Source organism: Crocodylus siamensis, chromosome 6, assembly GCF_052110815.1.
Source record: "Crocodylus siamensis isolate JL-2025a chromosome 6, ASM5211081v1, whole genome shotgun sequence".
Classification (NCBI taxonomy): Eukaryota; Metazoa; Chordata; order Crocodylia; family Crocodylidae; genus Crocodylus; species Crocodylus siamensis.
The window spans coordinates 8,430,310-8,444,100 of NC_143400.1; the positions used below are offsets into that span (position 1 = coordinate 8,430,310).

General features: G+C 48.6%; 1 protein-coding gene across 6 annotated transcripts in view; it reads right to left on the reverse strand.

Moving 5' to 3' along the window:
• SENP1 (SUMO specific peptidase 1) overlaps nucleotides 1–12,551 on the reverse strand; it is a 31,856-nt gene extending 19,305 nt beyond the window's left edge. The window contains exons 1-10 of one of the 6 annotated variants that reach the window (XR_016442870.1): nucleotides 12,413–12,551; nucleotides 11,332–11,383; nucleotides 10,134–10,264; nucleotides 8,902–8,986; nucleotides 7,261–7,414; nucleotides 4,633–4,804; nucleotides 3,623–3,726; nucleotides 3,286–3,533; nucleotides 2,862–2,916; nucleotides 1,361–1,399 (exon numbers count right to left, since the gene is read on the reverse strand). Coding sequence is in view for 4 of the 6 variants with exons in the window: in XM_090050723.1 (XP_089906849.1) it covers nucleotides 1,361–1,399; nucleotides 2,862–2,916; nucleotides 3,286–3,533; nucleotides 3,623–3,726; nucleotides 4,633–4,804; nucleotides 7,261–7,414; nucleotides 8,902–8,986; nucleotides 10,134–10,264; nucleotides 11,332–11,335 (992 nt within the window). In the remaining 2 variants the exon portion in view is untranslated. The other 5 variants (XR_016442869.1, XM_090050723.1, XM_090050721.1 and 2 more) reach the window with 5 other exon arrangements.
• Between the last annotated feature and the right edge of the window lie 1,240 nt (nucleotides 12,552–13,791).

Below are 13,791 nucleotides of genomic sequence, written 5' to 3' on the forward strand. Positions count from 1 at the left end.
AGCCAAGGAGTTTGGAACAGAAGAGTGCTTAAATACTTTAGGGGTTAACGAGGAGGAAGGAGAAAGGAAGACAGATCAGGTGAAGCCACTGAAACCCAATGGATGAAATCCTTGCTAGATCAATCAACGTGCCCAACACCAGACACATTCAGCTGGCACACAGCTCTGCTGCCAGCGGAGATGCAACACTGTCATTTGTGTTTGCTTACTTGATTTCTGGTGGCAAAGCCATTAACAGGCATCCAAACCCCATGGGCTGAACTTCCCTACATCATAGAGCACCAGGAAGTGCCTGAATACAGATTTCAGGCACAGGGCAAAAAATAATTACTCTCTCAACCAACAGCCATGTTGTCTCCCTCCAGCCCTAAGACATCCAGTGCTGGGGACCCTGACCAGGCAAACCAGCCTGGATAACTACCTAGGCAGCTATACCTCCCTTGAGTCAGTGGCTAACAAGCTCTGCCCCTGTTTAGGAACTGGGGTAGTCCACTTTGGCTCAGCTGTAGCCATAGGCTTCCACACCAGCCAACCATTTTTAGTCTGCTGTGGCAAGCCTCCTGTGCTATGATTTTCTGCCTGACAGCCTGGGGCCAAGAAAGTGTTACTATAGCACATCACCTGCAGCTTAATCCTGCACAGCGCTGAGCGCTAAAAAACATGCCTGTCGGACTTGACAGCACGCAAATATTTCTGCTGGGCTGAGGGTGTGTGCGTTACATAGCTTCCTATTTGATTCACAGATATCCCCTGGCAGTAGTCTGTAGGCAGCTTAAGGGAATCTTGTGAAAGGACGCAGAAAAGTAACAGCACATCTCAGAGTTTATACCAAGCTTAAGGGACCACAATGGGGAAAGCACTGAAGTGCTTAAGGAATAAGCCTGGTAGGGAGACAGTCGATGATGTGATAGTAGATCCAACAGATTGGGATGAGCTAAACTGCAGTGGGCCTAAGAGGCAAGGACAAGAAGCCAGTAGAAGATGGATCCAAGACAGAGCTGAGGAAAGGTTCAAAGATGGAGAGGATATAACTAAAATGCCAAGACAGGGGGTGGATTTGTGAGGCAGGGTTCTTATGGCAAGCAAAGCTAAAGCATGCAAGCAGAGGAAGGAGGTAGGACCTGAAAGCCTGGGTGAGAACCTGGCCATCTGGACAGAGACAGGGGCTGGATTTACAAAGCTATTTAGATTTCTGAAGACACGGAGATGTGCGTTTATAAGTCATGCTGGCACAGAGCACCTAAAATACTTCTATAAGCCTGTCTCTGTGTCTTAAGGTATTTGCCGACCTTCTGAATAAACAGCAAATCAAGGCAAATAGAAAAAACAAACTGAAATATTATAAACATGGAAAACTTACAGTTCTTTAATCCACAACTCTGCCTGGAAGAAGGGAGGGCTAAAAGAAAGGAAACAAGACAAGTGTAAACAACACCGTGTGCATGGGCATTGATTGCTTTAATTGCTCACAAAATGAAGAAATATGAGCAGAGAACAACATTATCCTTGGAGAAACAGTAAAAATATTACAGTGAAATCTTTAATAATAAGGTGAGTGGAGTGCATGCATCTCAAACCAAAAAATTGTAAGTAGAAAAAAAAGTTTGGCATAAATAGCTTGTTACAGCATCATGCAAGTATCCATAAGCACAGGAGTTCACATAAACTATTACATCCTGAACTCTCTCTTAGAAATCAAAGAATTAGAAGTAGGGCTTGAAAGGGACCTCCAGAGGTCACATCTAGTCCAAAGCCCTACCTGAGGCAGAATCAGCCCTGTCCAAAGCCTCCCAGACTAATCCATTGTCTAACCTGTTAGACAAACTACACAGTCAACCCTGACAGCCACAAGTCATATCACCCTCACCTGAGACAGGTAAGAGAGAGGTATAACAGTGGCCAACATCCTGCTGCTACAAAGATTGACAAAATATGCTCAAGAGGTCCAAGAGAGCCATGATCGCCATTACAAAGGAAGGCAAGCACAGCCCCCAGTCCATACCAATCTGATCATGGGGTAAAATTCCTTTCTGATGCCACATATTGCAACTGATCTGACCCTGAGCGGAGGGGCACGACCCTTTAAGCCAGAAACCTCTGGCCTTAAGTCCCAGCAGAAGCAATGGCACACCAAATCAAAATCCCCAGGCTTGACTGCAGCCAACACCCAATGCTTCCTCTTTTAATGCAAAGAATATTGCATTATTCTTTGCAATAACACTGTGAAAAAGTGCTATTTGTGGATACCTTAGGCAGAAGAGCTGCTGAGAGAACCAGGGGGGTAACAGAACTGCTCTGTGTGTGTCACCTCTGGAAATCCCAGCACTGGAGTCTTCAATTGAAAAGGGACATGAGGAAAAATGGAAGGAATGGACCATGCAATACCGTGGTGAGACAGAGCATGGAAGCTGGGACTCCAAATCCACAGAATCCAGGCAAAATGGATATGTCACAGAACCACACCAAGGGAAGTTGTCCAGTAAAGGAAGGGAACTGATCACAAGCCCAGACACCTACCAGACAAGAAAGACCTCAGCTAAAGAGGGAGGTGTTTAGATTAGATATTGGCATACAGTCCTAACACAGTAACTGGGCAGAGAGCCTTTCACAGGATGCGCTCAATGTATCCTCATTTCAGGGACATGCTCTGTTAGGGGAGTGATGGAGAAATGTACCCAACGTGCAGGTTATTGGAATGGAAGACAATCAATCCCAAACAATCCATGGGATTGATTGTCTTCCGTTCCATGTGTGGGGTACAACCCTTTGGAACAAAGAGAGTGCCTAATTAACCCCAGAGAGCGCGAGACACTTCAGTGCATACAGGAAAAGCTGCACGTGTTCACGCTGTACAAACCTACCTCGGCACTGGAGTTCTGGGATCTTTAACCTTGAGCACGATGACGGAGTCTGAGCCTATGGAAAGCAGAATTAAAACACTCAGGAAAGCCTCACAAAATTTTCACTGCAGTCCCTACAAATCTCAGTAACTGTTCTCCACATTAGGGTTTCACTTCACTTTCACCTGCCCTCCATTTAAATCTTCAGCCTGTGTTTTGCAAAATCTAAGGGAATTTGGTACCCAAGTTCAATATGCTATGGGTGCCCAATTCCTTTGAGCAGCTCAGCTTGTAAAGTGTGTTAAGTGGCAGATCATAAAATCATTCTCATCTGAATTTTGTTTGGTGCATCGAAATACCAACTGTGTTTGAAGTCACAAAAAATAACTTGGAAATAAATTCATCAAATTGGCACTAGGTTCAAGCTAATCACGCTTATTTTTACCTTCCGACTGTGTGTTAGATGCTGGTAAATTGTCTTGCTGATGCTGGGTTATGGTATTACTGGACTCAAAGGTGTTGGAAGGATAACTGGAGACAGGGTAGAGGGGTGGTTTGTGTGACGGCTGCTCTTGTGTTCTCAGGATGCTGGGGGGCTGGCTGGTTGGAGTGATGTTGTAGGTTTCAAACAGCTTTGCATTCTTGCTTGAGGCTTCTTTCACTACCGTTTTATTGGAATTCACACACCTGGACCTACAAAACAACAACAGGTTAAAAATGCCAGAGCAGACAAATGGTGCCAGGTTAGTCACTGGTGGCTGGGGAGGGTTTCACACACTCACGGGTGGAAGGGAAAATGCGAGAAGGGTTTGGACATGAAGAACTGCTTTCCTGTGACCATCTGAAGCAGCCGCCTGTAGATCTCTCGCTCTTCCTCCCGAACAGTCTGCAGAGAAATAAGCAAGATGCCTTGCAACTGTAGACTGAGGTCAGGTGTGAGTGCTTTGCAACACTGAGTGAGCAGGAACAGAGACAAAAGCTATGAGGTAAAGGGACTATGAGGCAGTGCTTCTTGACCTAACTCAGGGCACCCCTCCACAACTTTGAATGTGGCAGCACCCCGGGTTGAGAAACACTTACCTACTGCAATGTGCTTTTCCTACGGAAAGTGCTTTAAAGGAGGCATAAAGGCGCCATGAAAACCTTGCTGTGCTGAAAGGGAGGGTTGGACCCGACTGACAGAAAGGGATTGTGGAATCACCCAGCTCTAAACCAACAGTATTTTCTCTCCTCTCTGACAAGGCTTCTGATTTTTTTTATCAATCAGAACAGAGCGGCATTGACGAGCTAAAAGCAGACACTGCACAGTCTTATTTTTCCAAATCTGGGATAATGCATGTCTAGCTCTACCTGTTTTAAACAGCGAACTAACTGCACCCATTTGGGGAGTACACATGGAATTGTTATAATGTCCTGTGATCAAGTCCCATGTGAATCTCCTTCAGTTCCAGCACACAGCTCCACCAGACTGAAATCTGCTACCACAACCTACCTCATGGCTCTCAGCCAGGCTGCTGCCATTGCCACCACAACCAGATATGCATGTGTTGCGTGCCTACTGTGGAGCCAGACCAAGGCAGGTGAAACTGTTCTACATGTCTTTGTTTCTGAAAGGAACATGGCTGGGGAGGGTTTGGACCAAGAAGGGTTGTAGCACCAGCCTTTAAAGCCCATAGAACATGCTCCCCCTCCACCCCTGCAAACCTCATTATGCCTCATGAGGCTGACACGGGCTGTGCATCCCATTATGTCATTGTATTCAGTATATAGGTCTTCCTTTGCTTTTCCATACCTCTTCTACAGTGCTGATGAACCTCCGGGGGGTTTTCTTTGGGCTCAACAAGCTCCGACGACAGGAGCCGCTCCACGAGGGGCTCGTAACAGGTTTGATTGGGAAGGTTTTCTCATAGGCAGATGCATGACAATGATGGTTTGATTTTCCTACAAAGCTATTGGATGACCCACTGTGGAAAGCAGAAAACATGAGATTAGCCTGTTTTAAAGGTGTTACTCAAAGGCACCGATTTTTCCCTCCCACCTCCACCTCCACCCTGGAAAGAAGCTGGGAGCAAAAGGAGACAGAGAGGCTGGATTCCCTTTATTCTCTCCTTTCTCTCCTGTGTAGAATAGGACCCTCTTGTCAGGGTCCTGTGTGGAGTCAGGGAGCAATGGTTCTCTTGGGGTAGAGCAGGAAATGGGATGTTCTGCTTCCTGGGACTTCTCTGCAAGGAGCCTAGGAAAGCACTTAGATGTGTAGAGGCCCTGCCTAGCCTAGGCATGGGCAGGAGGGCAGGGTTAGAATACATTTAGTACTACTGATCTCAGAGGAGCCTTTTGACCATCACCAAACAGAAAATCCCTGAAAAGAGCTTTTGATCTCTTGTAGAAAATAGCAAGCCGTCCAATTATGATCAGAAGCTTGCATTTAGGCTCGTAGGAAAGTTGGGCTGGAAGGGACCTGGTGAGGCCATCCAGACCAGCCCCTTGCTCAAGGCGGGATCATTCCTGACCAAATCATCCCAGACAAGTGTCTGTCCAACCTGCTCTTGAAAGCTTCTAAGGATGGGAGATTCCAGAGTTTCTCTAGGCAGCCTGTTCCAGTGCGTGACCAGCTTCAGAGTCAGAAAGTTCCTCCTCATCTCCAACCTAAATTTCCCCTGCTGAAGCTTGAGGCTATTGCTCCTAGTCCTGCCCCTATGGTGACAAAGAAAAGCCCATCTCTATCCTCTCTATAATCACTCTTCAGGTATTTAAAGACTCATCAAATCTCCCCCCTCAGTCTTCTCTTGCCCACAACTTTCCTGAATTGTAGAACACAGAACTGAACACAGTGCTCCAGGCAAGGCCTCCCCAGTGCTGAACGGAGTGGGAGAATTGCTTCCCTTGATTTGCAATGCAAAGCAAGTGCTCTACCATTGAGCTACAGTTTCAAAGCCAAGAGTAAAGGCTAGGAACAACTGCTGCTCAGGGACAGCTCATTAGCTCGAACACCAGAGGGCACCGTGGCTTTGACTAAAACAACAAAGAAACTGGAGCTGGAGGAGATCTTGATGGAGACACCCCAGTAAAGCAGCTGGACTCATGCCACAAAATGGCTGCAAAACCATCTGATGGGAAGAACCCCAGCCCAGGATAAAACATGCAGCTGTTCTGCAGCTGGCAGCTTAGCGACTCATGCACATTGAGGAAAGTAGCGTGCTGGCACTGGGCACTAGTCTAGAACTAGTCTAGGCAAGTTAAGTCTTCCTGCACCTGAGTTCCCCCTTGGCGATATCAAGGCTGCCCTAGCTTGCAGGTATGTTGTGGGAATAAAGATATTAACACATTTCATGTAGGATAACCAAGGGGGACCAGGGGAGTTTGAGACAGATGAACGCCATGCCAAGCGTGATCCGTGCTAGGCTCACACTGGTAAGACGGCCCTTTCATTTATCTTCCGGGCCAGTCCCCTTTGCACCGGCCTCTCCCCCCTACCCACAGCCCAAAAACTGTTCCTTTAAAATAATCTCCACATACTGCCAACCTTCTTTCACCTCCAGTACGACACAGTATATTTCTGTGCTTGCAACACGGGGGGAAAATCCTTCGGAGTGTGATCTCCCTTATTTTTATTTTTACAGCGACTGCCACACAAGGATTTTCTACAGGCCCAAAAGGCAACAACAAGGCAAGTGCTGCACATCCAGTTTCTGGATTTTCAATACAGGCTCAGCACATCTGTGATGAACTTAATCTTCCCTTGAACAGTCATGAAGTCCCTTCTCACTCAGAGGTAATTCTCCCCCCCTACACACACACTTTGCTCATCTCTGCCTATGGGAATAATTAATGAGTTCACAAGGCAACTCAGATAGGAACTCAATAATTACTTCTAAAAGCAAAGGGAATTTGGTTTGAAGTCAGGAGTTTTGTTTTGTTATCATAGAAATAGTTCATCTGAGGAGGTAATTTTTTACTGAGCTAATTCAAGTGGTAGCCACCACTATGATTCCAGTTCTTATATTGCTTTAACTAGGCTGGGAAAATGCAATAGCTTACGTATACACAGACGAGGTAACTGCCGGGACTAAAATTGCCCTAACTGGTTTTATCATTCGCTTCATTGGTTAGATTAACAGCAATCATTCTGAAACCCCCTCCCCTAGGCTGTTAGGCTGCAGTGGTAATCTTATCAGAGACCTGCCAGATGCAGCCAGGAGCTCAGGTAAGCCTTGGGCTATGAAAAGTGAGAGCAAGTTCATTAGCCACTAAATCAGCTCATTCTATACAATGCTGAAGCTTGTCAAAACCATTTACTGACTGGTGGCTGTTATGAAAAGCAAGTCAGACTGATCGCACCTGCAGCCAGTGTACAACCTTCGGGACATAACCGCTAAGTGACTGAGGACCCCATGCCCAAGCGTGAGAGAACATGATGTACCTTGGGGTCTTGCGGGCTTCGAGATATGAGCCCCGGCTCGTCCTAGCTTTCTGAAGTGCGGGACCCGGGCTGGGAACCCTCCACTGCCCATTGGCACTTAGTCCAAATATTTGAGGCTCTGTTGGTGCTCGGTAACTCTCTGAGGATGGAACTTCTGCATGGAGAGAAATATTAAAGCAGTAAGGATGGAACCACACTTGTGCCTCCAAACAGCATAGCATCAAACACCAGAAGACCTCAGGTATCACATGCCTTGAGCAAGGCTGTCAGGTCTCTGTGTGCAGACAAGTGAAAAAGCTTGCAAAACTGGGGTTTTAATGCTGCAGTAACATCTGCGTCCTCCACCCCCAGGCTACACAATTTATATGGCTGCAAAATGTTATCCTACCACTCCAAAGCACACCTCAGCTCTGCTCTGATTTGAGACTGAGCATGAGGAACATGGGCACTGAATTTCAGCAGGACTTGGGCACTTAACACCCTTTTATAGATTCACAGCTGTTAGGGTCGGAAGGGACCTCAGTAGGTCACCAAGTCCAACTCTCTGCCCTGGGCAGGAAAGAGCACTGGGGTCAGACAACCCCCGCTAGGTGCTTGTCCAGTCTCCTCTTGAAGACCCCCAGAGTAGGGGAGAGCACCACCTCACTTGGAAGCCCATTCCAGATTCTGGCAACCCTTACTGTGAAAAAGTTCTTTCTGATATCCAACCTAAATCTGCTCTCCATCAATTTGTGGCCATTATTCCTAGTTACTCCAGGGGGTGTCCTAGTAAATAAGGCATCTCCTATTCCCTGCTGCCCTCCCCTGACGAATTTTTAAGCAGCCACAAGATCACAAGATCTGGGTCTCTCAGTCTCTCCTCGTAGGGCCTTGCCTGCAGGCCTCTGACCATAAGAGCAGCCTCCTCTGAACCCTCTCAAGATTCTCCACATCCCTCTTGAAGTGCGGCGCCCAAAACTGGGCGCACTACTTCAACTTCAGCCTGACCAGTGTCACATAGAAGGGAAGCATCACCTCCCTGGACCTGTTCGTTATGTATCTGCTAACGCACGATAAAGTGCAGTTAGCCTTTTGAACACTTTGTCACACTGACGACCCACGTTCATCTTAGAGTCAACTATGACTCCTTCCTCCAGGATCCCTTTTAGCATTTCAGCCAAAAAGGATATTAGAGAGCAAAGCAGCAGCTTAATTTTCACAAGAGCATTTTTACCATCATTTGAAAACAGTGAGGAATCACAGAATCAAGGACCTTCAGAGGGCACATCTAGTCCAACCCCCTGCTTGGGGCAGGATCAGCCCTATCTAAGCCATCCCATACAAATCCATAATGTAAACTCTACATAATACTACCATAAGCCCTGACCCAACACAAGACATAACAACTGAACCTGCCACAGGTAAAGCAGAGGGACAATGGCAGCCAATGTCCTTCTATAAAAGATTGTTAATATATGCAAAAGAGAGCCCTGATAGAGGCCGTGCCCCCTGCTACGGCGGATGGCAAAAACCCTCACAATTCGTGCTATGGGGTCGGTCTGAGCCTGAGCAGAGGAACCTCCGGCTTTAAGTCCCAGCAGGAGCACTGACAAGAAGGAAGTTCTTGTGAGCCTGATCAGCAACCAAGTCACTGTGCCTTACCTGGGTAGTAACTGGGGCTGCACGACGCATCTCCAGCTGGACATGTGAAAGCTTGTTCTGAATTGCCAAGCTTGTCTGGTGAAAACTAAATGAAAAAACAAAATGAAAATCAGGATTATGACCTGCCAGGGACCAGTTTTATATACAAACTACCTACAGTGCATGCCATAAGCTACACAACAGCAACAGCTTTTAAGGTACTAATTTACAGCAATGTGAAGCAATGTGATCATAGCTCAATCGTGCCTTATGACGGCATAGATTGTCTGACAAGAGGGCAAATTGTTAACAATCTACCCCCAGCTGCCTGGCAAAATTGTACCCTTGGAGATAATGAAGGGAGCCAACTACTCATTTTCTCCTTGCTGCACAGAGCAGGCAAGTAGATTTCATGCCTGAGCTAGTATATTTTCTGGTAAAACTGCACACTTCTTTTGCAAGGGGTGTCAAGAGGATGCCCCCCCTCCCTCCCGTTTGTTAAGCTTCCACAGGATGTAGTCATGGACAGGTTTGCCAACCTGAAGATTTTGTACGTGCATATCCACAGGCAAGTATGCACAAGTGTAGCCTCCACAGAGGAGAGGTCATTTGCACGTGTGTACACAGGCAGGCAGTTTTCTATGCCGAGTATGCCCAGACTTCAAGCTCTTTGCAAATGGCAAAGCAGAGTGACACCTTAGAGACTAACTGGTTCAGAGAGGCATCAGTTTTCATAGGCAACAGTGGACATCATCATCAGATGTCATCTTTTGGCTAGTGAGGTTCAAATGGCACTTGGCAGAACAGGGCTTGAGTACAAGCATCATCACAGTCCAAACAGTAAAAAGACCATGATTCTGCAATGTGCAAAGTGCCTGAATTGGGACTAACATGCACCACTACCATGCATCATCTGTTATGTGGGAGCCCCTGGAGATAAGCTATGCCAGGTGCTATATGAACATATCAAGAAGTCAGAGAGTTCCTGCCCCCCAGCAGCTTGTAACAGACTGGCAGGCAGATGGGACGAGCAGAAGAAAACTGGTCAACATAAGGAGGCCGCGGGACACCACACACTTAACCAGTGGCGAGGCGGTTGGCAAGCATCAAGGCAGAACTGTGAGGACTGATTTAAACGCCGATCCTGGCTCCTCAAGAGGTTAAGAGCCAGTTGGATTCACCAAGGATATGCGTCCCGGCAGTGCACATGAGCTGCCTGAATTGCTAGAAGGGAAAAGGAATGGCTCCCAAACCTTGGTTCCAGGCAGCAAAAGCTGATTCCCCAGAACTGCCCTCTGTGATGGTGGAAAGGCCTTGAACGTGGAGCTGTGGTTAGCCAAGGTTGCATCTCCAGCATCCATCCTCACAGGATCAGCAAACTCATCTGAGGAAACAGACAGTGCCCATGGCCACACACAGGATTGCTCCCCCCACACTCAAGCAGCATGGAGAGATGCAAGAAAGCCCCTAACGTCTACACACTAAAGTAATGACATGGCCAAGGACCATGTACACACCAGGACAAAAGCAATGGTCTCAAGCACTGAGCTGCAAGTGCAAAGCCCTGAGTTCCATACCTGGCTCCGTCAGGGACCTACTGTGAAACTCCAGGCATCTCTCATGGTCTCTGCTCCCTCCTCCCTATCATTTCATTTCTATTTTATCATACTCCTAAAACACAAAGGTCCTAATCTCAGGAGGAACCTCCAAGCACTACAGACATATTAATATTAATATTAATAACAGGAGGTACGCACCAGGAAGGGAGAGGAAGCTTCAGACTGGTGCCAGGGGATAGAACCAGGAGAAGTGAAACAGGGTGAACATCAGGAAACTTTCTTTAGAGCAAGGAAGCGATTAGTCTCTACAAGGCTCACATGAAGAGATGCAAGCCTTATCGAGACACCTACAATTTGTCTCAATCTCATGCTCACCTGTTTTATAGTCCTATATTCCTGTGCCCAATTCTTCACTCCTACTCACTTCATCCCTTGAACTTCTACACATTTCTCACCAATTTATATTCTTTTAGCAGGCCTGCCCTTTGCATCTCCATGACAAACTGCAGCAGCACTTGGATACTGATGCTACCAATGTGCATCACCATAAGGAAAAAAAAATGAACACCAGAAAAAAAAGCACCACACAGTTCAAATGAAACCCGTTCCTACAATACATCATAATTACGGACAGAGAAACCACGGACAGATGCAACATTGGCTCCTGCACATTTCACTCCTTCAGAAAAACTGAGAGACTAACATGTTGATCGGAAGTTGCTTGGTAGCCACTTGTTCAAGTGATTCTTTAGGTGATGTTATGCAGATGTGAGGTCCACACGGTCCACAGCGGGTTCCAGCGGCTGAACGTCCCTTCTATATTCCCCACTGGGTTCATACATTGGGCAGCATAAACCCTCCAACCTGGCATGGAGAGAACACACTCACTCACCCATCTCCAGGCTGCTCACATCCCTGACACGGATGACATAACTTCCAGAGGTCTGGGGGGAGGGAGGGAAACAAAAGGACACAATGACTATGTTTGCAAACACCCTGTATACAACATGAGAGTCGACGTCAGCATAAAACTCTGGTCCAGAACAGACACTCGCTTTTCCCAGCTGAAGAGGAGCTAGGAGCAGCAAATTGAAGCACAAGTCAAAGGCTTTCAAAGCTTCTGCTCCAGGCTGTGACACTGCACACCCCCGACCAGCCTGCTGAGGAATCAGAGGACAGCCAACGCACCAACACTTAGAGAATGGCTCGGACAAGCAGCACGGAGGGCACGGGTCAGCAGGCTCCCTCGAGCACAGCTGTTCACCCACGACACACGCCAGCTCCCTTACCACCCCCCCAGCCAACATGGAGCAAGACAGACGCCACTCACGCTGGCCCCGTGGACAATCTCCCAGCTCTCCGCTTAAAACAAGCAGCTCTTGCAACAAACCAGGTGCATCCGTGCTACATGGGGAGAGCCGATCTGAGGAGCAGGACGAGGGCAGAGCTCCCTGCTAGGTTCTGGGCAGACAGTGACCTGAAACCGTGCCGCCAGGGCAACCCCATCTGTCCCTGCGGCCCGGACAAGTCCCGGAGAAGCCCCGCCAGGACCAGGCAGGGCTTCCCTAGGCAGGGAAGCACCTGCCAAATGAAGTAAGGCGCGAACTGAAAGCGGAACAGGTCTCCTGCACTAACCCCCTAAAGGTGAAATGTGCGTGCTGGGGGGACCCACCCCTGGAGCCCAAAGCAACCCCAACCCCTCTGGCAGAGCTACCAGGACGCAGGGCTCGGGGCTCCGGCTTGCGGCCTCGCCTTTAAACCTACCTGGCCGCAAGAGGAACTTCAGCTCATTCCTTTCCGGCCAGTGACAAGCTCCTGGGCTCTGCTGCCTGCCCGCCCCCTTTCCGCCCTTCGCGCTGCTACGGGGCCTCGCCCGCTCCCCCGGCCCGGCCCCAAGCGGGGGCAGGCGGGGAGCGGCCTTCCGGGCCCGGCCCGGAGCTCCGCCTGCCCGCAGCGAGCAGCGCGACCGGTACCTGCGAGCGGGTCCAGCAGCGGCGGCGGGGCGGGGCGGGACGGGGCCGGGGCCGGGCGAGCCGAGCTGCCTCGGGCGCCTGTCGCCGGAAGCGGAACCGGCCAGAGCGCGCGGATTCGCCCCGGCCGGAAGTGGAAGACGAAGCAGCGGAAGCGGAAATGGCGCACAGGAAAGACACCGGCCCCGCCCCCTCTGTATATATGCAAATAAGCTTTTTTTCTTCCATTTGCCCTTTCCCCTTATTTCCTCCCTTTTCTCCTTTTCCCATTTGTTTTTCTCCCCTTTCACTCCTTTTCCCATTTTTCTCTCCTTTTCCCCCTTTTTCCCATCTTTACCCATTTCCTCACCCTTTTTCCCCATTTCTCCCTATTTCCTCTCCATTTTCCCCACTTTTCCATGTCCAGTAATAATTGGTGTTTAAGGGGTTACAATATAAAACACATGCTGGTAGGGTACGCGGGCAGCTGCGAAGTCTGGGAGTGGGGCCGCGAGAAGAAAACATTTGGGAATCTGTTCCAGGCCAGCTGAACCGGAGCGGCGCAGAGCGCGAGTTCCCTGAGCTCATGGGAGCTTAGCTCTATAGAAATGGGACACGGCCTCTGAAGTGCAGATCTCCCTTGCCTTCTACCTGGCTCCCCACCAACACAGCTCCCCACTTCTCTCTGCTCTGGGTCCAAACCATCCTGGAGCTTCAAACAAGCCAGTCCTTGCCCTTGGTCCTTTTTTTTTGTTGTTGTGATTTTTTTAAAAATTACTTACGTGCTTTTTTTCTTCTTGTGGCTTTAATTAAAACTGGTGAAATGCAGAGGCCTGAGGCTCATGGACCCTTTTCTTGCTCTTCAAGCAGGAGCAGAATGGAAGCTGGGAGGGAGTTTAAGGCAGTGATTCTTAACCGGGGAGCCATGGCACCTGGGGGTATCTTGAGATGCTTTTGGGGTGCTGCCAAGCACCAAGGAGTGTTAGCACTGCTAGGTGTGCAAATAGGATTCACAAGATAAGCCCAGAGATTTCAGATAGGAATCCCTAGGCATAGGCTTCCTGAGTTCTTGGCAACAAAAAAACCTGTTCTTTGGTTTTTCAAAGACAGAGTCCAAAACAGAGTGAAAACAAAGAGCTGGCATTTTCCAAGGGATGTCATGAGTTTAAAAAAGGCTGAGAACCACTGGTTTGAGGTACTTTACACCACCTTTCTGGTCTTCCACAGCTGTGCCTTGCCTGACTCTTTATGCTCGTTAGAACAACCTTGAGGCTGCTCTATACTCTGCTTCCTGGAAACCAGAAATGCCCCCCTTTCAGCATGCTCCACCCTCTCCCCATGTGCCATGCAGCAGCGGTGGAAGGGATGTAGACACCCTGTGATGGTTCTCTGCTAGCCAGGGA